This window comes from Tympanuchus pallidicinctus, unplaced genomic scaffold (assembly GCF_026119805.1).
Source record: "Tympanuchus pallidicinctus isolate F22 unplaced genomic scaffold, pur_lepc_1.0 scaffold9, whole genome shotgun sequence".
Classification (NCBI taxonomy): domain Eukaryota; kingdom Metazoa; phylum Chordata; class Aves; order Galliformes; family Phasianidae; genus Tympanuchus; species Tympanuchus pallidicinctus.
This window is the reverse complement of record NW_026294813.1, coordinates 12,093,468-12,119,812: the sequence shown is the minus strand read 5'-3', so window position 1 is coordinate 12,119,812 and position 26,345 is coordinate 12,093,468. Positions and strand designations below refer to the sequence as shown.

The window sequence follows — 26,345 nt, the reverse complement described above, 5'->3', positions numbered from 1 at the left end:
AAGCAGAGTTGACATTTCTGGAAATCAAATTAAATAGGAAGATTTGTATGTTCAACATATCTAGACTCAGAGTTGGTTTATTTTAATTTTTATTTCAACCATACCAATCCAGCTGTTTCAAATAATGAGACTTACAAATTACATGTTTCAATTCTATTAAGTTTTGGTTACTTTTTTTTTACTCCTATCTCTGGAACAGTTCTCATCCTTTGGCACAGAAGTGTGGTGATTGTCAGGGAAAGGGAGCGTTGTGGTTGTGTTGGGGTATATTCTATTGCTCTTGTGAAAATCTCATCAGATTTGTCAAAGGTAAAAGTATTTGAAAAAATCACCTCCACAGATTTGTTTGTAATATAGGAATGCTTTCATCAACAGATTGCCACTAACTTGCATATGTCTAGTAACACACTCTGCACTGGCATAGCAGTTTGCTTTGTGTCTCAATATGCATAAAGGTGTGAAGTCCACTCCAAATATGTGACGATGGCTTTTTCTGGATTAACTTATCTATTTGTAGACACATTCAGCATAGAGCTGATTAAGAAAGCACTGCAAATGAGAAGGCCTGGTTTAGAGGAGTTTGAATAATGACTGTGCTGGCCCTTGCTGAAAGCTGTATGTTTACAAAAGGGTTAGTGAAGCTATTTTCGTCTTTATAAACTATGTATACGTTTATATTACTATTTTTCTGAAGTTTTCCTTGATTAAAATGTTAGCTGCTGCAATAAAAAATGCAGTCATTTATAAGAGCTTGCATTCAAGAGCTTTTTCAACAGACATTTTTGCTAGATAAAAAGTGTTCAAACAGTTTCACATGGTTTATCTCTCTTAAGAACTGGAGATTTAAAATGGGATAAAAAGTTCTTGCTGCAAAGCAGAAACAATGAGGGCCAAAACATGTTACTTGAAATTATGTTTTTTTGCTCATTTACTTAAGTCTTGCTGTTGTATAGACTCAGTGGAAGCGTGGTTTATGCTGAATCCCTAGGTCCTAAGAAATAGTTTTTGTTTTAAAATCCAGGGGTACATGTGCATGAACATGTATACATGCAGACAGTCACAACTCTTATTTCCATAGTTGCATAGTTGAAGTGGAGTTGATGTTTCTGCTCATATAAATACTGGGTTTTTTTGTTGAAGGTTCAGTTTTTTGTTCAAGCGTTTCACTTCTATCTTCTGATTTCAAGATTCTGCTCCTAATCTGGTTTTGCGATTCCAGGACTAGATCAGTATATTTCTCTGAAAATGATAAACGTAGGATTTCATGTTATCCACAGATTCCAACTTTTTTTTTGCAGAACAGTGTAGGCTCATTCTGTCTGATAATGTAAGTCGAAGAAATTCACATAGGAAAAGCTAGGATACTTGCATAACAGTGATGGACCATAGATTCAGGATTTGTACTTCCTTTGATAGTTGGCCATACGCAGGTCTTGTGTGATTAAACATAGTGAAATTATTAAGAACATGAAGTTGTTCACGTGCCATCAGAGGTGACATGAAAACACCTTCCCCACCTCCCATTTAGAAATAAAAGTGATCTTGTAAACTTTGTTTACAACTTATCAGCATTTCACCAAAACGCTGTTTGGAAGTATGAAATAAAGTTACACTTCTGACTTGTCAGCAGCAACCATATTTAATTTCAAAGAAGACGGTCCATGTTTTTCAGTGTGGGATCTGAATAACATCTCAGGAATTTCTATCCTGAGTTGTGTGAAAACAACATTGGCTTGTGAGTCTAAGCTACTGCCCACAGAAAAAAGCAAGAGGAGATCTCAGTTAATTCTAAAAGGTGTGTTACATTTCTGCAGAAGTGAGTGTGTTAAGACTGATGAAATTTTGGGAGGGACCAAATTCGGTCTTGATCTACAATTGGACCTGTTTGTATCCACTAGTGAGGGCTCTTCTGCTTCAAGAGAAAACATATTTGGATTTCAAACATAAAGATGTACAACAATTAGAGACTGAATTCCAGAAATTTTTGGAGAATTTTCATTGCTACATTTGTCATTGTAGGAAGGAACTAAACATAAAACATCCTGAAATTGTCTTTTGCTCATGGAATTGAAAAAGAAATACAAATTTATCTGCTTTCCTAGGTAAAATGCAAGTTTAGAGCTGGGCATTTACACTTATTGGAATAGCATCAAAATTAATGAGTAGCGATCCATACCTACCTGAAAATGGAGTTGAAAATTTTCTTCTTAGTTGATTGACTTCTGTAGGAGCACTTTCATACAGTTAACTTCTTACTGCTATGCAATATCCAAATAGGTGTAAGGAATGCAAGAATATTCATATACATTTCTAGAAAACTATTTTTGAGTTGTTTGTAGTCTCAGAATAAGACTTTAGGCTAAAAAGACATTTGGATGTGATCAGTTTCCTCCTTGCAGCAGGGCCAACTTAAAGCAAGATGCTCAGGCAGCACAGGGCTGTGTAGTAAATGAAAAGGTGAATCTCTAAACAGATGGAAATTTCAGGGCTTAAGGCAGAGAATTAGAGCACAACAAAGGAATCTGTTGAAAGTCTACAGATACCAATGTTTTACCTCCTTGGGCTCCGAAACAAGTCTCTTCTCTGGTCATCTCTGTTTAAGGAAAGAAAAGCTTGCTAGAAATGTTTTCCAAGTTGTTTATCTCTTGCCTTTAGTATTTAAAAATTTACATGCTTCCAACTCCAACAAAACAATAATAAACATTCCCCCCAGATGGAGAATGTTATTGATAAGAGAGAATAATTTCCTTTGTTTTCATTATCAGAAGTAATAAAATCTAATGATTTTTTGTCTGCTAACTTTCTGCTTTAGACTTTCAGCCTTATACAGCAGAAAAGAATGGATGGGTTTTTGCAGAGCAGCATTATTATGATGTGAACAGAGGGTGGTGATAACTATGAAAAAATGGCTGTGTGTATGGTTAACCAGTCTAATACAGGCCTGTATTGTTTAGATCTATGAAGAACTATACATCTCTACAAAATTTGCTCCCTTCCTTTGATTTCTTATGATGAGGATTTTTTGTGTATTTCAGGTAGTATGATAAATGCAGAGGTTTGTGTTTACTTCGAATTTTCACAGAATCACAGAATCACAGAATTGTAGGGGTTGGAAGGGAGCTCCAGAGTTCATCGAGTCCAACCCCCCTGCCAAAGCAGGTTCCCTACAGCAGGTCGCACAGGTCAGCATCCAGGCAGGTCTGGAACATCTCCAGAGAAGGAGACTCCACCACCTCCCTGGGCAGCCTGTTCCAGTGCTCCGTCACCTCACTGTAAAGAAGTTCCTGCGCACATTTGTGCAGAACTTCCTATGCTGCAGTTTCCTTTTCCCTTGTCCTGTCTCCACTCACCACTGAAAACAGTCCGGCCTCGCCATTCTGCCCCCCACACCTCAGATATTTATAGACCTGGATCAGGTCCTCTCTCAGTCTTCTTTTCTCAAGGCTGAACAGACCCAGTTCACTCAGCCTTTCCTCATAGCAGAGATGCTCCAGGCCCCTCACCATCTTTGTGGCCCTCCGCTGGACTCTTTCCAAGAGATCCCTGTCTTTTTTGTACTGGGGAGCCCAGAACTGGACGCAGTGCTCCAGATGAGGCCTTACCAGGGCAGAGTAGAGGGGGAGGATCACCTCCCTCGATGCTGGCCACGCTCTTTTTACTGCACCCCAGGATGCCATTGGCCCTCTTGGCCACAAGGGCACACTGCTGGCTCATGGCCAACCTGTCATCCACCAGGACACCCAGGTTCCTCTCCGCAGGGCTCCCCTCCAGCAGCTCATCCCCCAACCTGTACTGGTGCATGCAATTATTCCTCCCCAGATGCAAGACTCTACACTTGCTTTTGTTAAACCTCATCCGGTTTTTTTCTGCCCAGCTCTCCAGCCTGTCCAGGTCTTGCTGAATGGCAACACAGCCTTCAGGCGTGTCAGCCAATCCTCCCAACTTTGTATCATCAGCAAACTTGCTGAGGGTGACCACTATCCCCTCATCAAGGTCATTGATGAAGATGTTGAACAAGACCGGACCCAGCACAGACCCCTGAGGAACACCGCTGGTTACAGGTCTCCAACCGGACTCTGCACCACCTACAATGACCCTCTATGCTCTGTCAGTCAGCCAGTTCTCAACCCACCTCACTGTCCAAACTTTATATGCTGCACTTTGGCCTGATGTTTAGTAGCTTTTCATATTTCTTTTGTGGAAATTATGCTACAACATATAAATTCGCTTTTAATATTTTCAGTTTCCCAAAGTACATAGTTAATCTGCGCGGCTGTGTTATACTCTGCATTGTTTAGAACAGATTATTTAACTTTAAAATCAGTGATAGACTCAAAAAATTACAATGAGCTATCTTTATTTTTTACCTCTGCTTGTTTGGTTTGTTGGCTGTTTGTTACTAGGGGGCCGATAGAAACTGGCTGTGAAAGAGATCTAAGGCAGCTGTAAAAGGTGTTGTGAAGACTGGTTGTAGTGTCTGCTTGATTAGCTGAGGTATCGGTTTTGAGAGATTAGAATTACTTAATTGCTTAAATTTAAATTTCAGTAGATTTTTCACTAGTTTAATTATGAGCACTGCTGAATGTTGGTATCAGTCACAATTATTTATTGGGGTGGAGGAGAATTTGTGATCCAAATGATAACTATTTTATAGCCTTGACTAATCAGCTTTTCAGAGAGCATCCTGTTTTCTTAGTGATTTTCTCTTGCTGCTTTTTCTGTATCACGCAAGACTGCTCTTGAGTCATTTCAGTTTGTGCAGGTGACAGTAACTTGAACTGTGGAGATATTCTTTACCGAAAGTCTTTGATCTTAATCTGATGTACCCCACAGGGAGATTGATTTACTTCCCGTTCTTATCTTGACTAAATAGCAGATGAGATCTAAGTTCATACATTCTTGCCCCATTTGTAAAATAGCATAAAGTTGTAATTCCTTTTACTGTCACGGGTCTCAGACATCAACCATGTAGTATCTGTAATTTGTCTGATGTTCTGTGTAGAAATAATAATACTGAAGTTAGATGTTGCTGAGATTATAAATAAAGGACTTTGTGTTTGCAAAGTGTTATATAGTTTCAGGAAAATATCAATGCTTAGTTCTTGAAATAGCCCAATATAGCATCTCTGAGTAAGTAAAAACTATATTGAGCTCTGATGTGGGAATTCAGCTGAGTAGCTGAATGAAAATTCTGCAATTGTTACAAACTTCTTAGCCTTCTTACTGTTTTCTTTTTTTCCTTCACATGACTCTTCTTACTTGTGTTGAGTCTGTGCTCACTTGTTTGCACCAATTTCCATATGAGGGTAGGTTGCTCCCAGTGTTACTGTGTATGTCCCCTACGCTGTGTGCTAACAGATTGTTCAGAGGCAGTCTGAATGCTGAAGGAGGAACTTTGCTTTGCAAAAATCGCAAGAGGAAATAAGTGTTCAGCACTAGAACCACACACTTTTCTTTTTCAAAAATTCAGTACAATTAATTAAAATCACTGAATTTGTTACCCATTGGATTAAAAAAATCTTAGGGGGATTGTCCTCTAATCCATCCCATAAGTGATTTTCTGAATACTTGCATAGGTGCTTTGCTGTTTTGAACTGAAGTAACATGCTTAGATGTAGATGTAATTGATCACCGGCTTAATGGCTAATGCGAAGGAAAATAATCTCTTTCATTTGTCAAATTTGTTTGTTTCAACAAGAAACGAACCAAATGAGCTGTCCATATCAGCAGAAAGTCCTTAACAAGCTCTTTTTTTTCTTCTTTTTTTTGTAAACCTTAATGCAGCCTAGTTGTCCGTATACTCATCATTAATATGATTAAATATATTTACTGAGAAGGAAGAAAGGTTTACGTGGAATTGAGGCACAATGAGCGTGTTCAGTTTTTGTCTGTATAACAGACTAGGGAAGGAGATTTGCCAAATAACTTAAATCCATTATATCAATTTTGAGAAAAATTACTCAAGGAGAAAAGCATCATACCCAGCAGAGTTTGGAACATCTGCATTAATTATTATCAATTACTTAATGAGCTCTACAACCCATTTTCACTATATGCCTTTAATTTGATGTGCATTTTCTTTATATGAAGAGGCTTTTTTCCGTGTCACTCCTTTGAGAGTCTAGATAATGTTCTGGAAATTGCTGGGTTTTTTTTCAAACGCCTCAGTGATTTGCCTTCCAGTCTGCTTTCAATGTAATTACTATCCTTGAAGACAGTACAGCATGTTAAAATTCAGATCATACACAGAATGACCGAAGTCCCAGGGGAAAGTAAATGAAAGATATAAAATTTTCTTTAAAAACAAACAAAATAATCCACCAATACTATGTGTCTTTTCCATTAAAAGTTATTGGCAAGGAAAAATATACTAGTTTCAACAAAGTTACTAATGCTTAGTAGGTTTTTCCTCATATAAAAACAAATAGTCTGAACCCAGATGAACTGAAAAGCTTAGTTAACTTCAGGAAAAACAAATACGATTTTTTTAATGAGAATATATAAATAGCAAAAGATTAAAAAGCAAGGAAGAATAAAACAGTGAAGAAAACTACACTAGAATTACACTAAAGATGGAAAAATAACAAATGTTAAGTAAGTTAACTGCTGTAACTATTGAAATTGATAGAATTTTGAATTGGTTGTTTTGATGCTCTGCAAATACAGGTTAAAGCTCTGGAATTTTCAGTTTTCAAAAGATAACAATCAACTTAATTGTGTGTGAAATTCCACAAGATAGTCTTCTCTTGTCTTGGACTGATCCTTAGAAAGCAATAGGTGAAATAAATACATAATTCATGTGCATTTGCATTATAATGTGCTTACTGGAACTGCTGTCCTGATTTTAAAATTTGGAGCATGTATTGTTTTTACACTTTACTTACATTCCTATGGGTACCTTTCAAATGTAATACAAGTTATGAAACAGTGGAAAGTTCTCCTTAAGCGAAGTATCCTTGTTCGTCAGTGCGTGGTCTAGGGCTTAATTAGCTGTTGATAACCTTTTGGAATGTAGGGGCTGAACAACTGAGTGAGAAAGGCAGTTTTTCAAGTCTGTGTTCTGCTTGGATGGTAAGTGTCGATACTAAATCAGTATGGTTTGTGGTACCTTAATAGCTTATTTCTAGGAAATCTGTTTAGCATTTTGAAGAATGACTCTAGTTTTAGTTTGTTCTTTTGCCTGATATGGGAAAACAAAAAAAGACTCAATCTGGTAAGTTTGTGAGTTTGACTTTTAATGAAAACAGACTTATGCCAACATCCTATTGTCAAATATTCTGCCTATTTCCTTACCCTGTGTACTCATTCTGCCCTCAAAAGGGTTGTGTGGGCACAGCGGTGGGTAACCTTTGTTTCTGAATGTATCTGTTGGCCAGTTTCTTGTCCAGAAGTGATCATACACCGTAACTTACTAGTGGTTGCTGCTATTGTTTTATTGTTTTGTATTGCTATTCTTCCTATTAACGTGCTACACAGCTGACTTGGAAGCAGTTGTGCAAAATTTGGAATGAGGTAGTTTTGCCTTTTATTTTGAATAATGCACCTTTAATACGCATCTTGGGATTTCTGTCACTGGTCTCATAACTGATTCTGTGCATTTGAGAAGAATTCAAAATGTTTTAAAACAATATTATTATGTTCTCAAATTGAAAAAAACAGAAAGTTAGAAACGCTTAAAGTATATATTCATGAGCAGGGAGGTTAAAATAAATCAATAGCTTTCTTGGTGAGAACTGTATCTTTCCTGTTGTGAATAAGGTCAGAATTCTGTGGCCTTACTTTCTATTTCTTTGATTCCATCTCTTCTCTGAAGACAGGGACATGGGCTTTCATGTGATATTCCTTGCTACAGTACAAGCAAATAAACAGTCCAGCTATACAACAGTGCAAACAGTTTAAGGATATTCAGCTTTACATAAAAAGAATTGGCAAGCACAAAATTAATAGCCAAAATTTCTACTGATCTTGTCTAATTTTAAACCCTTCAGAATCTTTAGAATACATTATGATGCAGTAGCTTATCTACTTGAAGAACCACTTTTTTGCTTAAATTTGCAGTTGAAATTGCCCAATGCTTCTGAAATTATAGGCTGAATATGGTAGGTCTGATTAATTGATGGCTTTTACAAAAATTTGATGTAATAACTACAGTTCCTTTTAAAGAAACTTGACTTTTCAACCTTAGTTTTAAAATTGTTCATATGGGAGATTTAGGTTATATCAAAATTTGAGTATATATATTTCTAAGAATGTAATAGTAGCATATTGGACATCAGACATCCAAGTAACTACATAAACTTGGGTCTTTTAGAGCTAAAGGAATAACATGAATACACTGTCATCACATACACATCATTCAGAGGAGCAGCTGTAATTGGGAAATACTGTGACAGCAAAGATTGTTTTAGACTTGAATACACTAGACTCTGCTGCAGATACTGGAGAGCAGTATTGTCTTCAGATTCTTACGGTTCTTGCTTCTTCTCCATAGTTGTCTCCACCATTCCTTTATACACAATACCCATGCTCTACCGAGAACTCTCTGGTCTTTTGTAATGTACTCTCATCAAATATTTCATATTACGTTGCTTTTGCATAAATTATGAAGTTGTGACTATTTTCTTGGCTGATTCTTTCATAGTTATGATTTTTCTTATGTTGTATATGGCTTTTCTAATACTCTGGTTTAAATTATTTTAACTGTGTCATCTGCTGGTAGCTTATGTAGAAGTTTTTCTGCCAGACAAGTTTGGAAAGTTTCTCAGTATTTCACCATCTGTTTGTGTATACATTTTATTCAGTGTCTGGCAAGTGGTTTAAACTTCATTGTTTTCCATGTGGTTAACAGAAGACTAACTTAGTTTCACTGAAAGAGGGCAAAGAGAGTATAATATTCAAAGTTTTCTTGCTCTCATGTTCTTGTAGTGACATATATACAAAGTGCATTGTAGCAGGACATTTCAGCTATTTCTTATTTTTCTGTTCTTTTTACATATTCTGCTTTGTTTTTCACCATGTTCTGTAAACACCTTTTTGCTGGAGGAATTCAGTAATTATTTTTGTACTTCATTAAGAAAGATGACAAAAACCTTGCTTTAGGAACAGTGGCTTTCATTGTAAAGGAGCTTCCTTTGACACGCATTCTTGAATGTTATGGAGACATTCAAGATCAGGCTGGATGGGGCTCTGAGCAACCTGATGTAGCTGTAGGTATCCCTATTCATTGCAGGGGAGTTCTGGGAACTCACTGACTTCTTCCAACTCAAATGATTCAGTGATTCTGTGATTCTATGATTTTTTTAAAATATATTTTTGATCATTTTGATTGATAGTTGGACTTGGAAATCTGTGTTCTGCAAGTAAATTCCATTGCAGCAATATTTTATTATGATTTTAAAGTATCTAATAGCTTTCCAAGGTAGCCTTTTTAGACAAACTTTGTCACAAAGGTGGACATTTTATTTTATGACAAAGATAGGCATTAAAACATAGTTACTAGTTGTACAGTGTAAAGCCTTCCCTGTATTTGTAGAAGTAATGCATTCTGTTGTGTCAAACTTTTGGTTTGATAAAAGATAAACTACATAAAATAGTATTATCATTAAATGATAATACTTAGGTTGCTCCAAAAGCAGTGCCTCTGATTTATTGCCATGGAAAATGAAACAGTGCTCACACCCACTGTTTGATCTCCATAAGCATTCAGCAAAACTTGATGACTATCAATGAAGTGCCAGGTTTTTGGCATGGAGGAATTCAGTGATGCACCTTCACTTCATACGCACTTCCATGTCAGTGGCATTTTGTCAGACTGCCCGTCTGCTGCCATCAGTCACACAGCAACAACATGTAATGGAAGACTGGTGGGAAAGTTCAACCTCTAGTGCCATACCACCAACAAATCCACCTCTGACATCCTGGACCAACCTAATAAAAGAGAAGGTGTTACTTTCTGAGCAGTCCTTGTAATATTCAGTGTTGTACAAGTGAGATTTGCATTCTAGTAGAAGTATCGAGGATAGGATAGGTAGAAAAACTCACTGGAATTTGACAGATTTTTAGTGTTTAAGTTGGTTCATTCTATGAATTTCAGCAGACTGTTAACATAGTTTTAGAATCTGGAATGGCTTGATGAATCAGGACTTAGATAAATTTTTTATGGTTGCATGCTGGGTTATGAAGCTACATAAACACCTTTAATAGTCCATGTAATACAGCAACATACTCAATAATTAATTATACTAGAAATTTTGACTAAATCAGAACATTAGAAAAATATTAGGGTAAAAAATGAAGAGAAAAAACACTCATGGGAAGAATAATATTTAAAAAAAAAAAAAAGGAAGAAAGAAAGAAAAGAAAAAAAGATCTCAGTAATTAAATTAGTTGTTTATTTAAGTATGGATCATTTAACTTCTCAGTGGTCAGGAGAATATCCACGTTACCTTTCCAAAAGAACATTCCCATCCTTTTCTAAGTTTCTTTGAATTGCTCTTGGCAAATATAAAAACTTTTACAAAATCTGTTTTGCAGATGTGGAACACACCATTTAAAAAGTTAAGTTTAAACTCATGTATGTGGAGCCAATTTCACAGAAGTTTTCTTTGAAAAGAAATTTATGAATTGAAAAGATTTGTGACTGTGCATATTATTCAGTATATAAAAATTGGCTGTGATGAAATAAGTGTTATCTGTTGGAGGAATGGTTTAAAAAAAATATTTCCACGTATGTTGCCTTCACTAAATAACAAACTTTTGTTGAACATTTTGAAGAAGGGAAATGGACAGGGGCTAAGAGATGCATTCAGGAAATGATCTCCTTTTGTTTTCAGTGGAATTCAAAAATAGCTTGGTTATAGCTATCAACAGATAAATATTATTGTTATACTTTCCTAATGCTGCAACATAGTGTACAACAGCACTGCTATTTCAGCCTACTGTTATTTTAGGCTTAAGGAAATAATAAGTGGCTTTTTAGACCCTTTGGTGTCTCCTAGCATCAATCTGATTTAATCCAATGGTAATTTATTTTATTAGTATCAATATTAATATTGAATTGCACCTGAGATAGAGTAGGAAGTGAAAATAGGACTTAGATAATGCTATCTCAGTTATTATTTTGTGTCTGACAAGAAAAAAAAAAAAAGAAAAAAACACAGAAAAAAAGCCTAAACAACTACAATAACAAAAAAGCCACTAACATAAAATCATTCCAAATCCTTGCTGTCTCTGAATTTGCTACGGTAGGGCATAGTGAACTGAGAGTCAAAAGCAGAAGGGTACAGAAAATACAGAAGCAGTGTTAGTTATCCTTTGTTTGCCATATTGCCACTTTAAAGACATGCTCCCCAAAGGTAAATTATTTGGATTTTCTGAGCTTCATTTCTTGCATATGTCTTTTCTTCTAGCTAGAACTGGAAGAGTTAAATTCTGAGCAGGATTAGATGTCCTGAGGGAAAGGGACTGGAAAAAGACTGAAATAAGTTTCAAGAGTAAATAGTACAGAGGGGCAAAGCATCAAAGTGCCTGTTGAAAGACAGGATGCTGAGATCGTTATTGACAGAGCATGGAGAGTAAAAGAGGAATGTCAGAACTAATTAGTGTACGTCATACTCAGACTATGCAGTGCAGCAGTGAAAGTGTCTCTTTGGAGTCCCAGTCCATCACTAGTTTTAGAGAAAATATGAAACGTGTAGTATAGACACTTGGTGTTGTAATTGGTCGTGGTAAAGTCAGATACTAGGGGCAGATTGATTCATGTGGTAAGAAGAAATTTTGTTCATTGTATTATGAGATATTTTTCAGTATGATGTTCACTTTTTAAATAAAACTGAAATATTGGAATATTTGGAAATATTTCTGAAAAGAATAAAAACGTTTAAATGATCTGACTTGAAAGAAGATACAAAAGAGTCTTAGCTCAAAAGCTGAAGGCTCTTTCTGGAAGTTATTGATATGTTTATAAATAATATCTGGATTATTTCTTTAAAAAAAGATTTCTTTTAGTTTCGTAGTTAGATCCAGTAGCATCAAGGCAGCAATAAACACGTTCAGTGTGGGGACGTTAAACATATTACAGGCTGTGTGGGCATTTCTAACAGGGCATGTAATTCAGATGTGGAGGAGTGTGACCAGTAGTCTGCAGTGGAAGCAGCAGTTCAAGAAGCTTATATTTTTCTTCTAACTTGCTGGTACTGCTTTTGATTTAGGGATCAATTATTATTATTATTATTATTATTATTATTATTTTAATCTGTCATACATTATATATGGGGGAGAGAACTGTAGAAGTGTTACTTCATTTTTTCTTATCAGTTGAAAGATGAAATGAATAAAGTTTGAACATTCTTTATGGTTTTCTGTCAAAACCTCAGTAACTTTAGGTTATTGAGCCCTAAAAGATGGAGGACTGAAGAGTTTAAAAGAAAAAAAAGTGTTTCAATAACAGGAGGGAAGAATTAGTATGGTGAGGGATTATCAGAGAATGGTTATGGAATTTAAACTGAGATGCTTGTGAGACATATCAAAATAGCAAATAAGTAGACACAAGCATTAAACTTCTCAGTGTGTAACCAGGTTATTTGGTAAGCCATCTGAAAAGTGAGAATGCTAACTCAGGAAGTAGCTGAAAGTTGCCTTCCAGCAGGAGTTAGACAGAAGAGATGAGGAGCTGGAGATACAGTTGAGATTTTCAAAGGAATGGATGGAGAGAGGAGGGAGAGGAACTGGAAAAATAAACAGGTTTGGGGTAAATATGTCAGTGGAATAAAGAGTGTGGGTGCCTGCTGAAAGGTGGAACACCAAGATAATTGTTGATAAAGCATGGAGAGGAAAAGAGAAATCTCGGGATCATGTAATGGTAAAGGATGGAAAGAACCTGAAGATCATCTAATCCTACCCTTCTGTTCAAAGCTAGTTCAACCATAATTCAAGGAAGGATCACCTAGCATGGCTATGCCAAGTCAGGCTTTTAAAATTTCCAAGAATGGCAACTTGTTCCATACAGTAGTACAGATTTCTTAATGTGACCCTGCAAAATTTTAATGAAGTGTTCCCTTAAAGCAAAAAACAACAACAACAACAAAAAAAAACAAAACAACCTGCACAAAACAAACAAAAGCTTCAAACAAAACACAGCACACTTAAATATCTTAGGGTAAAGCCCCAGATAGAACAATAAAATGATGTTTTGCAGATATCAGATTTGGAAACTTTTTAAAATGAGAATGATTGTGACTTTATTATGAACAACAGGAGATTCATTCTGTTTCGGGTTTTTGATGCCTGATTACTGTCAGTGAAAGTGCAATTAGAAATAACTCCATATTTCTGTCTGACTTTCTTGTCTGTTTTATCCTGGAATTACGGATGTCAGCTTTGTATCCTGTCTTGTAGCTCTAATGGAAGCCGCTAATATTGTGCCACATTGTCTTGTCTTGTTCTGGAAAAATGGCTGCCTTGTTAAAATGGTATTTACTTTGCTAGAGACCAGTGTTGGATCACGGGCAATGTTTGTATAGTCTAAACAATGAGTTGTCCTGTGAACTTAGTGATTTCTTTCTTTCTAAATTAATGTTCTTACTTCCTTTGCCAAATGCTGAAACTCTTCACTGCATTAGATGCCAGAAGAGTTTTGAATTTTTTATCTGGAAAGAACTCTTTGTATTTAAAGAACAGAAAACATTTGTATCTAAGACAGTTTAAAGAGTCCACCTGTATCTCAGTGTTTCAGTTCTCTCTTATTTGGATGTTTTTATGTATCTAAGAAACACTGAGATCCAGGCAGATACTCTTTTTCCGTTAAGAAGAAAAAGGATGTATTTTGTTAGTAATGTGAGAAAAGCTCAACTTAAAAAAAAACACAAACGTATCAAATAAATAAGTATTTGAAGAATAGTTTTACTTCGGAAATGGAGACATGAAGAGGATAAGTGGAACAGATCTACAATAATAATTAAATTGCCTTTTCAAAGTAAAGGAAAGCCTGAAGAATAACCACACAGTCTGCAATACTGCAGATTTAAAGAAGATTTGTCAGTTGTTGCTATGCCAAAGCAACTAAAACAGTCTATTAGTAAACAATTTCTATAAGCATGTATGCCTGATTCCTAAAGTCTTCATTCTTGTAAAGGATTTTGAATACTTTTTTCTTCCAGGTTTGAAGTGATATTGCAGATCATGTAATACTTTTGTCTTAGCCTTTGCTCATTTCTCCAGTAGGAAATGGTTTTATGTATTTATTGTTAGAATTGAATTGTTAGAATAACATAATTCAGTTGGAAGGGACTTCAGAATCCAACTGCCTGGCTTAAGTTAGCTATTCACGGATAAAAGTAGTTGAAATATACGTTCCAACAAGAAGGGTGCATTTCAGTAAATTTCCTGTAGCATACTGTGAGCTTTTATGTCTTCACTATTATTTGATTTTTCCCATAAAAATATGCTACAACTCATTCTGCCATGTTTTCTCTGTTTATGAATTAGAAGAACTGACATTTAAAAGACATAGTTTAATTCATTTGATTGAGAAAACATAGGAGGAGGAATGCCATAGTTAGAAGGGTAGGTGGTGTTTTGCCACATTAATTATTTCAGTGAGTGATAAAATGAGAACTCGAATCTCAAAGCTTCAGCAGTTTACAAATGATCTTGCATAAGGTGGCTGAGACAAAGATTTTCAGGGCCATACATATTTGAACCAAAAAAAAAGAATCTTCTAGAAAACAAAAATTGGCATCATCATTCATCAAAGTATGCAGCTGAGAGTAGTAATTGGTTTCAGAGCTTGGGAAAGAAGATTTTTTTTTTTTCGACCCTCATGCGTATCAGTGAATATGATGTATTTTATTTGGAAAGGTGTCTTATCTTGTATTTCATGACTGCCAAGCCATACTTTAAGTGCTACTTTGCCATTATGACTTTTATTTCAATAATATTATATGGTATTTATACTGAATAAAGAAGTTAAGTAATAAAAATTATTACTTCATATCCAGTTACTTCTTCTAAAACAACTTCTTATTTTAATTTCTTTGCAGAACTGTGAGAACATGGGATGTTAACAATGAGAAGAAGCACAAAAGTGTGTTTAAACCACGATCCGCTCAAGGCAAACGAGTCATTCCTACAACTTGCACATACAGCAGAGATGGTAAACTTATTGCAGCTGGCTGTCAAGATGGCTCCATCCAGATCTGGGATAGGAATATGAGTGTAAGTCATGTATACACAATAATTTTACCAAACTCTAATGTGTGTAGTACTGAATATTGCATCTGATGAATATAATTTTGGTATTTTATATTTTTCTAAAAGTAATTAACTCAATGGTAATATTCCCCAGCTCTTTACAACACACCTTTCAGGGTGCTGCTATTCATCACTGAGGAAACTCTTGGCTGTCTGTTTTAGAAAAATGGTAAACACTGATCACGCGTTCCTGTGTGACCTGATCTAGGTATTCCTGCACTAGATGATCTTTCGAGGTCACTTCCAATCCCTGACATTCTGTGATTCTGCGATATGCATATTTAAAATATTATTCAATTAAGATACAGTGCCTTCAGAAAAAAGAAAAACTTTTATTTTTATGCAATTAATATATATATATGCTTCTATATTTTATGTGAGAGTTGGATACATTAGGCAATAATTCATAAATCTTCATACTGAAATCAGTTATTCATTCAGATGATTGGCAGAGGAGACTATCATCCAAATGCATGAAGACAAGGAGAGCACTGTGTATTAAATACCCTATGTTATATGTTGTCCAAAGTATGAATTCATTACAAAGGGAAATTTGAGCAATTTATGGAAGTGAAGTATGATCATAAGGTGTCAAAATTGGAACTATTTCCAATTCTGTAGCTGTGAAAAATTATGAAATATACTCCATTCGTAATTTCTTCTTTTCATAAGTGTATGCATTCTTTGCATACATAACTCTTATTGCTGGTTTAGAACAATTTGGAACTTGAGAACAACTACTGCTCTTTGTTGCTTGGTGCAATTACAAACCAGTCTACTCCCAAGCGTTTTATTTTAGAATGTGGAGCACAAATTCACCAATCTGAACTTTATTACTTTTTAAATTATTCAGTAAATACCTCCTGCATGTCCGTCTTACCTAAGGAACTCATGTCCACTCCCTTTGATTTCAGTGGGAAAATGCAGACACAGCATGCATAGGAGCAGAAAATGAAATTATAGTAAAGTTATTTGGAAGGCAAAGTGAAAACATGGAGGAAATCTGGGACAGGAATAATAGAAGGAAAAAAACCCTTAGAATCAAACTGACATCATAAATCTTTGAAAATTTTACAGTTGCAAAAGAATGGTTTTAGAGAAATAATATTGGAATAATACAAGTTACATTAATCTGTTCAAATTCACCTTTCAAAACATTTAATTTTAAAAAAACAACCAGACAATTTAGGAAAGCTTTCCAAAAAGGTTGAATGAAATTTGATTGTTGGTGGTGAAGGGAAATGTATAGATGTAAGGAAGGAAAAGAAAGTCTGTTGATCATATTCAAAGTACAGTCTGTATTTTTGGATTGTCATCTATTTTTATTTCTGTTTTTATTTCCACTATAAACCCAGTAAATCTTCCTAATGGCATGAAGCTTGAGAATTCATCCTAAGTGTAAACTTGTTCTAGCAGAATAATAAATTTTTCAGAGACTGGCTTTCATCACCTGTGTATGTTGTTTATTTTAACATATACAGTATTGAAATATTAAGCTTTCTGGTGTAGTTTTAACAATAGTGGTCTTGGTAGTCTGCTTTTTCATGTGCTTTTCCTTTTGAACTTTAGTGAGTCTATAATGTGACATATTGCAATGCTGATTGAGTGCAGTTTAAGGTGATTATGAATAATTTAAAGACATATCCTGTGCATCTTGTGCAGTTTCCAACGGGTGACCTCTCTGTGCCAGTGCAAGACTAAGGCGATTTCCTAGTGGAAACGAAGTTGATAGGGTTCTTGAATTTGTGTTTTTAAAGCTTAAAATATTTTTTGCCTTCACTTTTCTTGGTGTCACTAAGAAATGTGCTACACTTTCATGCAAAGGAACTGTGTAAACTGTTCTTTTTTTAAGTGGAATTCTTATCTAAAGCGGTTGATACCCACTGGGAATCTCTGTGTATAGTTAATATTGGACATTTTTGGAACATACCTTATTGAAAAAATGATTTAAATAGACAAGTCTACATTTTACATTACTTGCTGGGAGAGAGAGAGGAAGTGAGAGGTGAAAAGAAAGGAAGAGGAATACGTTTTCAAACTGGGATTTACAAAGAACTCCTGCAGAGGAATAATGAGAGCACTTAGCCTGATAGGATGCTGAGATGCTCACAAAGACACACATGAAAATGTTCACTTATGAGAAAGTGGGGTAGATATCAGGGGCATGTTTCAAATTTTAGCTTTGTTCTGTGACTGTACTGCCATACCATAGAGATACAAAAAAGACCTGTTTTGACTCTGAATTTGTTTTCACATATAAGCACAAATACAAAGAACATTTCAGTACTGCTATTGAAAACCCATACTGCTGTTCCTTCATGGTGTTCTTACTAGATGTTGTAACACACCATAACTACAATACGTACTGTCTGCTATGTTGGTGTCTGTGGAGGTTTCTAGACTGACTTAATTCTCTTCTGTTAGTTGACTACTCCAACTATATTCCTTAAAATGTTGAAAAGGGTAAGAACTCCTACAGCACAGAGGCAAATTCACATAGAAGGAAGTTCCTTTTTGCCACAGTGAAAATATAAAGCGTATGCTTTCCCACGGGAGAAGGATGATGAAAACAACAGTACTGAGAGCAAAAATGGCTCTCTCTGCTGGTAGCAAGCCACTCTAGTGGCTAACAAAGCCCATGCATGTATACAAGCTCACGGAAGCTGCATGCCAAAACTCCCAGAAAATTTTTTTTTGCCACTTTACCCATAGTTTCTGGCTTCTGGTTGTAGGTTTATTATCTCCTCCAGACCTTGATAACTTTACAGGATTGATAACTTTGATGGCTTGATAACTTTACAGGAATCCTGCTGATATGTGGTAGCATCTTGGGAATACTTAGCTGAAACATTGGCAGTATAAGTGTTTGTATGATGCAAACTGAGTCAGAGTATTGAGCTGGATTTGGATTGTAGTTACTGTTCATAAACCCTGGAGCACTGCAATTAAAATAAATTTTATAAGTGTCTTTCCCATCACCAATGTGACATCATTTATATTTATTTCTCAGTGTAGAATTCAATCTGGAATAATATGGTCAAATAATCATTTCAATTTTTTTTTTTTAGTTAATTTCAACAAGGACAAGAGAATTTATGGTTGTTTTCAGTCATGACTTTGTTTTCTTTTTTTCTGAGGCAGCTGGAACCCTATAGATATTTGTCAATTGTTAAATTTAGTTGCAGTGTTCGGAGCAGGACTTCAGTGTGGGATCAGTTTTATTTCATAGTTCTGACTAATGGCACACACTATGAACATTTCATTCAGTTTTCCGCTTCCACCATTTTCCTGGTGCAATTCCAAATCTCCCAGCTGTATGTAGTGAGAGTAAAAATGATTCTAGAGGAACAGTATTTTTTTAGTGTGTGTGTCTTCATTGCACTGGCATTGGTAACTTGCTAATGCTGAATTTAGCCAAATGTATTCCAGCTCTGCCTTGCTTTTCTCCAAACTTCCTCAGCATGATCATGATCCATTATAATCACCTGCCTCTGAGGGTTTTTTCATTTTATCATAAATCTGTATTATTTTCTCATGATGTTATTTAGCCAGTGCATGGTTTTTCTTTAAGGTTCACGTACATCTGCGTTTACAGTGCACATTAGCAGAACTATCTGTCAGCTTGTTTGAAATATTATGAACACTGTCAGCTTGGCTTAAAATAACAGCTTCAAAGGACATAAAAAATAACTTCCTCCAAACTTCCAATGAGTAGTGGAAACAATAGTGTGAAATAGTCAATCATATCATAACATATTAGAACACTCTTAATTTAAATGTTCTGAGACATTGAGAAGTGTCTGGCAAACAGGGAGGACTGGAGAACATTAGTGGTAAAAATAAGATACAACCTGAAAATAGTTGATTTACAGGGCAATGCAGTAAAATCACTTGATTTACCTGCAGTTCAGATAGGTTCAGATTCATCTTGCCTATAGTTTCCTATTCAGAGCTTTCTGCAAGACCAGTAGAAATACATATTGCTGAAGAAACAGATCCATGGAGTGAGTCTGTGAGTCTTTGGTATCAAGTACAAAGAGTGTCTTGCAATCAAGAAACTTCAGTGTCCCATTCTTCCTATGTAGAAATACGTAATGCCTCATTCATATGGGCATTTAAAAACTGAAATCATTTTTTAAAGACTGTTAGTATATCTGATGGATACGTTAAAAATGTATTGTGATTTAAAATGAATTGAAATTTCATTAAAGTCATCAATTAGAAAGTTGTCCTCATTTTCTTTGCTGAATGTGAAAGTTTTGAGATGCTTTCCACTGACCCAAATAAGATTTACTGGGTAGTGAAAGTTCTTTTTCAGTCCTAGCCTTTCAAATCACCTAATGAAACTACCTTTAATGTAATTTTTCCCTCCCGCTTATCCTGGTTTCATTCTGCTCTGGATTGCATGAATATCATCTCAGAACTTCAAAGTTTGAATTCTGTTTTTTAGTTTCACGCTTTGTGTATTTTATGGCAATATTGTTGTAGCCATCATACAAAAATACTGGTAAGGATATCAGGGCAGCAAAGTCTATCAGGAATGGTGAAGTCTTCAGTAACATAATGTACAACTTGTACACACAAAATCTTCTCTGTTTTTGTTGTTCTTGCTTTTTTTAGCCATATGATCTTTTTAGAAACATTGAGTAATTTCCATTAGCTCTGAGGCATTTAGTGGCTGCACTCTTTAAGTATTCAGAAGACATCTCTGAGAAATCAGATTTGTCCTTTAAAGACAAGTCTGAACGGGAAGGTTACAGTACTTATAATTTTCAACATAATACATATTATAAATTGTTTCAGAGCTCGGGTACTGCAGCTAGTGTTTAATTTCTTCCTTTTTGTCTTTCAATTTTGTAACTTTCTTGTTTCGTAAAAGCCTTAGCACTGTGTTTTTCTCCATTCTACTTAGGCTATTTCCTGCTTCAAGCAAGGATCTGCAACTACTGATCTATTCCTTTGCCACTGTTTTCTTTTTCCTGGTTTTAAAACCTTAGTTTGATTTGGAATTTCTAAAATAATTAATTTATTTTTGTTCACTTTTAAGCTAGTTATCTAATGATCCGAGTGATTTTATAGAACTTAAAATGCACAGTAATAAATGAAATTCAACGCTGTACTAATGGGCTGCCCAAATAATTATCCCCAAAAGTAGTGTGACCAAGTGCTATTCTTAATAACCAGCTTTCCACACACATTAGAACCACCTGATCAACGAAAAATAAAGGGAGGAAAAGTGGACTGTTGCAGTGTGTTCTGAAGTTAAGCAGATGTAAGCTCTGCACCTTTTTTAATTACCAATAGTCATGTTAAAAGCATTTTCGAAATAATTGCATGATTTATAAATGGAAGATAAATACATTTCTATATTTAGCAATTGCTTGCTTTGAAATGGTTTTAGTAAGGCTTAGTTTTGTAGCGGGCAGAATAAATGCAGAGAACTTTTAAGTCAGGTTTTTTAAAATAATGGAGACATTTTGAAGAAATGCTGTACAACTGAAAATGCAGATGTAGGTAACAGATCATGTGAGGTACTTTTTTGGGTACTTATGGCGACCCCTTTGTTTTGGATTGGGAATCCAAGCTCAGATGTTATTTGGATTTTTTTTTTTTTTCTAAGCTTTATTTTGCTTTTCTTGATGAATTTTACAGCTAATGTTTCCAGACAGACTAATGAAAGCTAGTAGTAAGGTCTGAAACTTGCTGTAAATATTTTGTCCGTTAATTGGAAAATCCTTTGAGGGGATTTATGCTCTTGCTTTGCATCTTTGCACAGTTGCCGAATGCTTTTCTCTTACGGTGACAGAGGCATAGCTCTCAGTACTAAACTCTTGAAATGCATGTCTGGTATACATCTACTAAAAGCTTTATTACTGTGCTTATACTTATTCAGTTACAGTTTCTCTTAGCCAGAGATTGTAATGCGTCTTTGGCATCTGATGGTTTACATCATTCCAGGATTATGCTCTTTTCACACCGGCTAGAATTTATTCACCACAGACTATTCACTTTTCCATTTGGATGTTTTGTTTTGGTTTTGCTGACCTATAATTTTTACATTTATAGCAGGACTTCCACAACATTAGAAATACCTCAGTGAAATAGAATAATTAGTAAAAACAACTTAAAGAGATAATTCTCAGATTAGTAAAAATTAGTATTGCAGCAAAACATCAGGCAAACCTTCCAGTTTCCCTCAGCTGTGTAACGGGTTTCATGCTTTGAAGAGGGTAGTCTGGCTACATCTGGAAATTTCTTATGTAAATATGAGATGAAAGATATCCAAATATACTATATTTCCCTTTCAAACTTACCTTAAGTTTTCCATATCCATAATATCCCACCCTTTCATTCCATACGTATATGTGCCAGATCTCTGCTCCAGAAACTGGAAATCACGCACAAGCTTGCCAGCAGCAAATATTAACAGATTCATATATTATTCCTTTTTGTATATACCTGGTTTAGTCAGTACATTGCTATCTGCACCCTGAAACTAGTTGCAGTAAAGAATCTGACAGTCATATGCTAAGATAAAATGTGTCCTGTTGTATTTCTAAGTGCATTTCTTTCCTATGCAGTAAACATTTATAGTTAAGAACTATCTAAATGTTTGCTCAATTGATGAAAGACAATTCTAAATCATAAAGTCTGACACATCCTAATGAAAATAACATGAAGGATTTTACTTCAGATTCAGAGTCGTTAGAGAAGAAAAAGATTATGTCAATCTTATATATACCTATAGGGACAACATAGCCATGTCACTGAAGCATAGGTGGTCCAGACAAGATGCTATGGAAGTATCTTCTTTCTTGATTATTTCAATCTTAATAAGGTTGTCATTAAGCTACCTATTAGCCTTCCTGAAACAACAAATGAGGGAGCCTATGAACAGGAAGGGAATCAACTCTTTGAAAGGGTTGATAACAGCAGGACAAGGGGAAATGGTTTTAAGTTGAGGGAGGGAAATAAGTCCAGTCTGCAAATGCAGGCAACTAGTTCATTTAGAAGATCTATTTTCTTTAAACTTGTTTAAAAGAGTTATATATTGCTAATGAAGAACTGCTTGTGCAGTGCAACATCTTTTAAACACGAAGGAGTTTAAGACGTTCATAATGTTATGTAGTAAGCCTTACTGGCTTCTTAGTATAGCTTTTTTTTCTTAAGAAACAATAATGATTACATTTCAAATTATTTCAAATATTTCAACGTTTGGATGCTAACAGCTAAAGACAGCTTTCCACTAGCAAAGAATCCTTCAACCCCCATTTCTCTTTGACCATCTACCAACTCCAAACTGCTTCTGCATTTAGGAAATACATTAATGCAGTGACTTTCAAGTTCTTCCATTTTATAATGAAGGTATGAATCCATCCTAGTGTACTCACACAAATCTTCACAGACATGTCTGAAGTCGCCCACTATTTTCGTAGACTGAAAATCTCTGTTTGCATGCTTATAAAATATATTTTTGAAAGAACATGTAAGGTAATGAAGAGAGAGAGATGAAGGTCTCAGAATATAATAAATAAAAAATGCTGGGCTGCAGGATAGGCCCACTAGCATTGTAAATTAGAAGCAGCAGAGTAATTCCTGCCTGTCTTCAAGATCTGGGGTGACCTCATTGCAGCCTTTCAATAGTTAAATTAGGGAGCCTACAAATAGGAGTGGAATCAACTCTTTGAAAGGGTAGATAACTGCAGGACAAGAGGAAATGGTTTTAAGTTGAGGGAGGGAAGATTGAGGTTGGATGTCAGGGGGAAATTCTTTACAGAGAGAGTGGTGAGGTGCTGGAACAGGCTGCCCAGGGAGGTTGTGGGTGCCCTGACCCTGGAGGTGTTCAAGGCCAGATTGGATGGGGCCCTGGGCAACCTAGTCTGGTATTAAATGTGGAGGTTGGTGGCCCTGCATGTGGCAGGGGGGTTGGGGATTCATGATCCTTGAGGTCCCTTCCAACTCTGGCCATTCTGTGATTCTGTGATATTTTTCTTTGGTTTACTGTTTAGAGGAATTGCTGTATGGATTACATTAATAAAAAAAAAAAAAAAAAAGTGAATTTAGGACAAGAGTAGGCATTATGGCTGCATGATTTGGTTTATTAATATTGTAGTGTTATTAATATTAACAAAAAACTAATAATCTCCAAACACAAACAGAAGAGCCTGTATCAACTAGTTTCTGTTATTTTATAGAATATTGTCCTATCTGCATTTTTTTTCTGTAACCTTTCTGATAAAAAGATGCTTCATACATGCAAAGGCAAAAAACTGAAAGTACAGAATGCTGTGTGTTATTCTGATGAGAAGTGAGCTCTGGAGTTCTCAGGCTTACTAGAGAAGTGTCTAAGGTACTGTAGGACGTGCACTTCTCAAGCAAGCTGAACGTGTAATTGATCTAGAACCTGATAGGGTTAGTAAATTAAGGACATTCTTTTGTGTGTGGTGTGTTTAATAGGAAGCTAGTTTAGTGTCCAAATGTTTCTCATTGTGGTTTATATATAGTATGTCACTATATTTTGAGGATAGCGAGAAGCAGGTTTATAATACAAATTTCACAAAAGCAATAAAAAGTACATTTCTGTGCAACTCATGGTCATTAAGTTTGTTTTATTAGAGCTTAAAATTCCCATTCTTTAGAATACTTATGAAAGTAAAACTATTACAACTTGACGGAATTGATTTACTTAAGAACAAAAAAGTAGGAAACATCTCCTAATCTGTGGAACAGATCAGAATCTGTGGTGTGAAGATTACATGCTCTCTGTCTGCATGTGCTTACTTTATCTCTTGGAATAATTTACAAGCTCTTCACTTTCTTCCAATTTCATACTTGAATGTATTTCTTACAGACTTCATCTCATCAATTTAGAACTTCTACAAAGTTTTTTTTCTCTGCTGCATTAAAAAAAAATAAATTAAACAGTTGTGGAATTGCAATGAATGTCTATGTAGCTTATCACTAACAAACATTGAATTCTGGCCTAAGAAATTCATAGCTTAACGTTGTGTGGTGTTTGTGTGTAACATTTTCATAACTTCAATTAAGAAAAACTTAATTTATCCAAAAGAACAGATAGAAGTAGTTAGTTTTTTTTCCTTGCGTTACCTAGAACATGGACATGAATTATTTTGGAATATGCTCAGGTACATATCATTAAGAAGTTATAGCTTCAATACCAAATATTCTCCACTAATATGTTAGGAACTGAGAAACTTGAAAAGATAAATTGTAATGAAATAGCTTTTGTCTGTTTGAAAACAGTTAATTTCCTTCCTACTTGCTGGCATTTATGTTGATCACACACCAATGTTTTAGTTGTGGCTGAACAATGATAGCATTAATTGCCAAGGTTACTTCAGCTTCTCACTCTGCCAGAGAGAAGCCTAGAGTCCCTAAGAAGCTTGGAGTGGACAGGATCAGGACAGCTGACCCAAAATGACAGATGGACGTCTCATACTACATGACATCATGCTCAGCAGTAAAGCTGAGTGAGTTGGACAAGGGTGCTGCTGCTGCTTAGGCACTGGCTGGGTGTCAGTCAGCTGGTGATAAGCATCACTTTTTCATTTTTCTTCTTCTTGTTAAACTGCCATTATCTCAATCAACACATTCTCACGCTTAACAGTCCACTGTCAAGGAACTAGCAAATGGCTGTGTGATGCTGAGCTGCCTACTCCATTAAACCATAACAGTGTATATCAGTAATGCCAGTGTTATACCAGTTATGACTTGAACTTGACAAACTCTGAATAAGAACAAATTATTTCCACATGAGGATTGTCTTAAAAGGTGCACTGTTGCGAGGTTACACTTTTAAACACACTTAAAGAACTGTCCATAATAAATTACAGCCCACCCTCAGTTCATTAGCACTTATTGTAAGTCTAGTTAACTGTAACTAAAGATTTTACGTAGCATTTGTAGAAAATCCATGTATTGTGTTCACATAAATTACAGATGAGAAGATGTGGGAGATCCCTATATCATCTCTTAGCAACAGTTACAAAATTATATCAATGATACAAAAGGAGAAGTATTTTAATATACTTTTTACAAGACAGCCTTAAGCGTACAAGTTATTTTGAACTGTAGGAATAAATCTCACAACTAACATCTTAAAGCTTTCTTTATAAATACGTAAAATATCTTACAAGGAAAAAAAAAAGATTTTTGTCACAATCTTCCTAATTCATAAAGCTTGTTTTCAACAGATGTTAATGTTAAACAGTTAGTAGAGAGGGTGGTGAAATAGGTAGAGTGTTATCCAGCTGTGTTTTCATATATGGCCATAGTGATACTACACAGACTGAAATCAGATACATCCATGGAACAGCTGTCTTCCTTGTGTAAATTCTAAATTTCTATCTAATGAGATAGAGAACTAGATTTGGAGTTGGATATGGCTACCTATATATATATGTAGGTATCACACCACATGTGTACATGTGTACCCGCCATGTCTTTATGTGTCTAGCTGTGCATGCAAGTTTGTAATGAAGACCCAACTTAATAAATTTTATGAATTTGTATAATCATTATGATCTCTAATAACTTGAAGAGAGTATTCAAAAAATTATTCAATGTATGTAATTTTAATTGGGGTTCAGCAATACGTAAGATTTTGAAAAAATGTCTTTTTATTTAACTTTTTTCTGTGCATCTGCAAGATTTGGCTTTATGCTCAAAGCTGTTACCTGTATTAAGTGCTAAAAGTTAATTTATACTTCTTTTTTGTTGTAATATGTTGAATTAAGTTGGGATAGCATGGCGGAACTACAAAGTACTGTGCTAATTTAAAGATAAAATCAAAATATTCTGAAAAAAATCCATTTCAATGAGTAATCATGGTCAACGTTTTGTATGGACACCAGGAGATCCAGGCATGCCAGCCGAAAGTCTAATCAGCAGATACCCTAGTAAAAGCCTAGAAATAGCAACATATCCTAGCTCAGTAGCTTGTTTCATTCTCTGCCCCTGTAGTCCTCCTCAGGTCTGTGATCTATGCTGGAGAACATTTTGTGGCCAAGAGGTCACTAGAATACACTGCTGAGATCTTTAGAGTGGCTCAGCTTCAGCAGGGCTTGGAAAATCAC

At 35.5% G+C, this 26,345-nt stretch overlaps 1 protein-coding gene across 1 annotated transcript in view; it reads left to right on the top strand.

Moving 5' to 3' along the window:
- The window catches only part of WDR70 (WD repeat domain 70), a 147,994-nt gene that overhangs the window by 75,633 nt on the left and 46,016 nt on the right, over positions 1-26,345 (top strand). Inside the window, exon 10 of the mRNA XM_052670354.1 lies at positions 15,039-15,213. Coding sequence (XP_052526314.1) covers positions 15,039-15,213 — 175 coding nt within the window. The remainder of the gene's footprint in view (positions 1-15,038; positions 15,214-26,345) is intronic.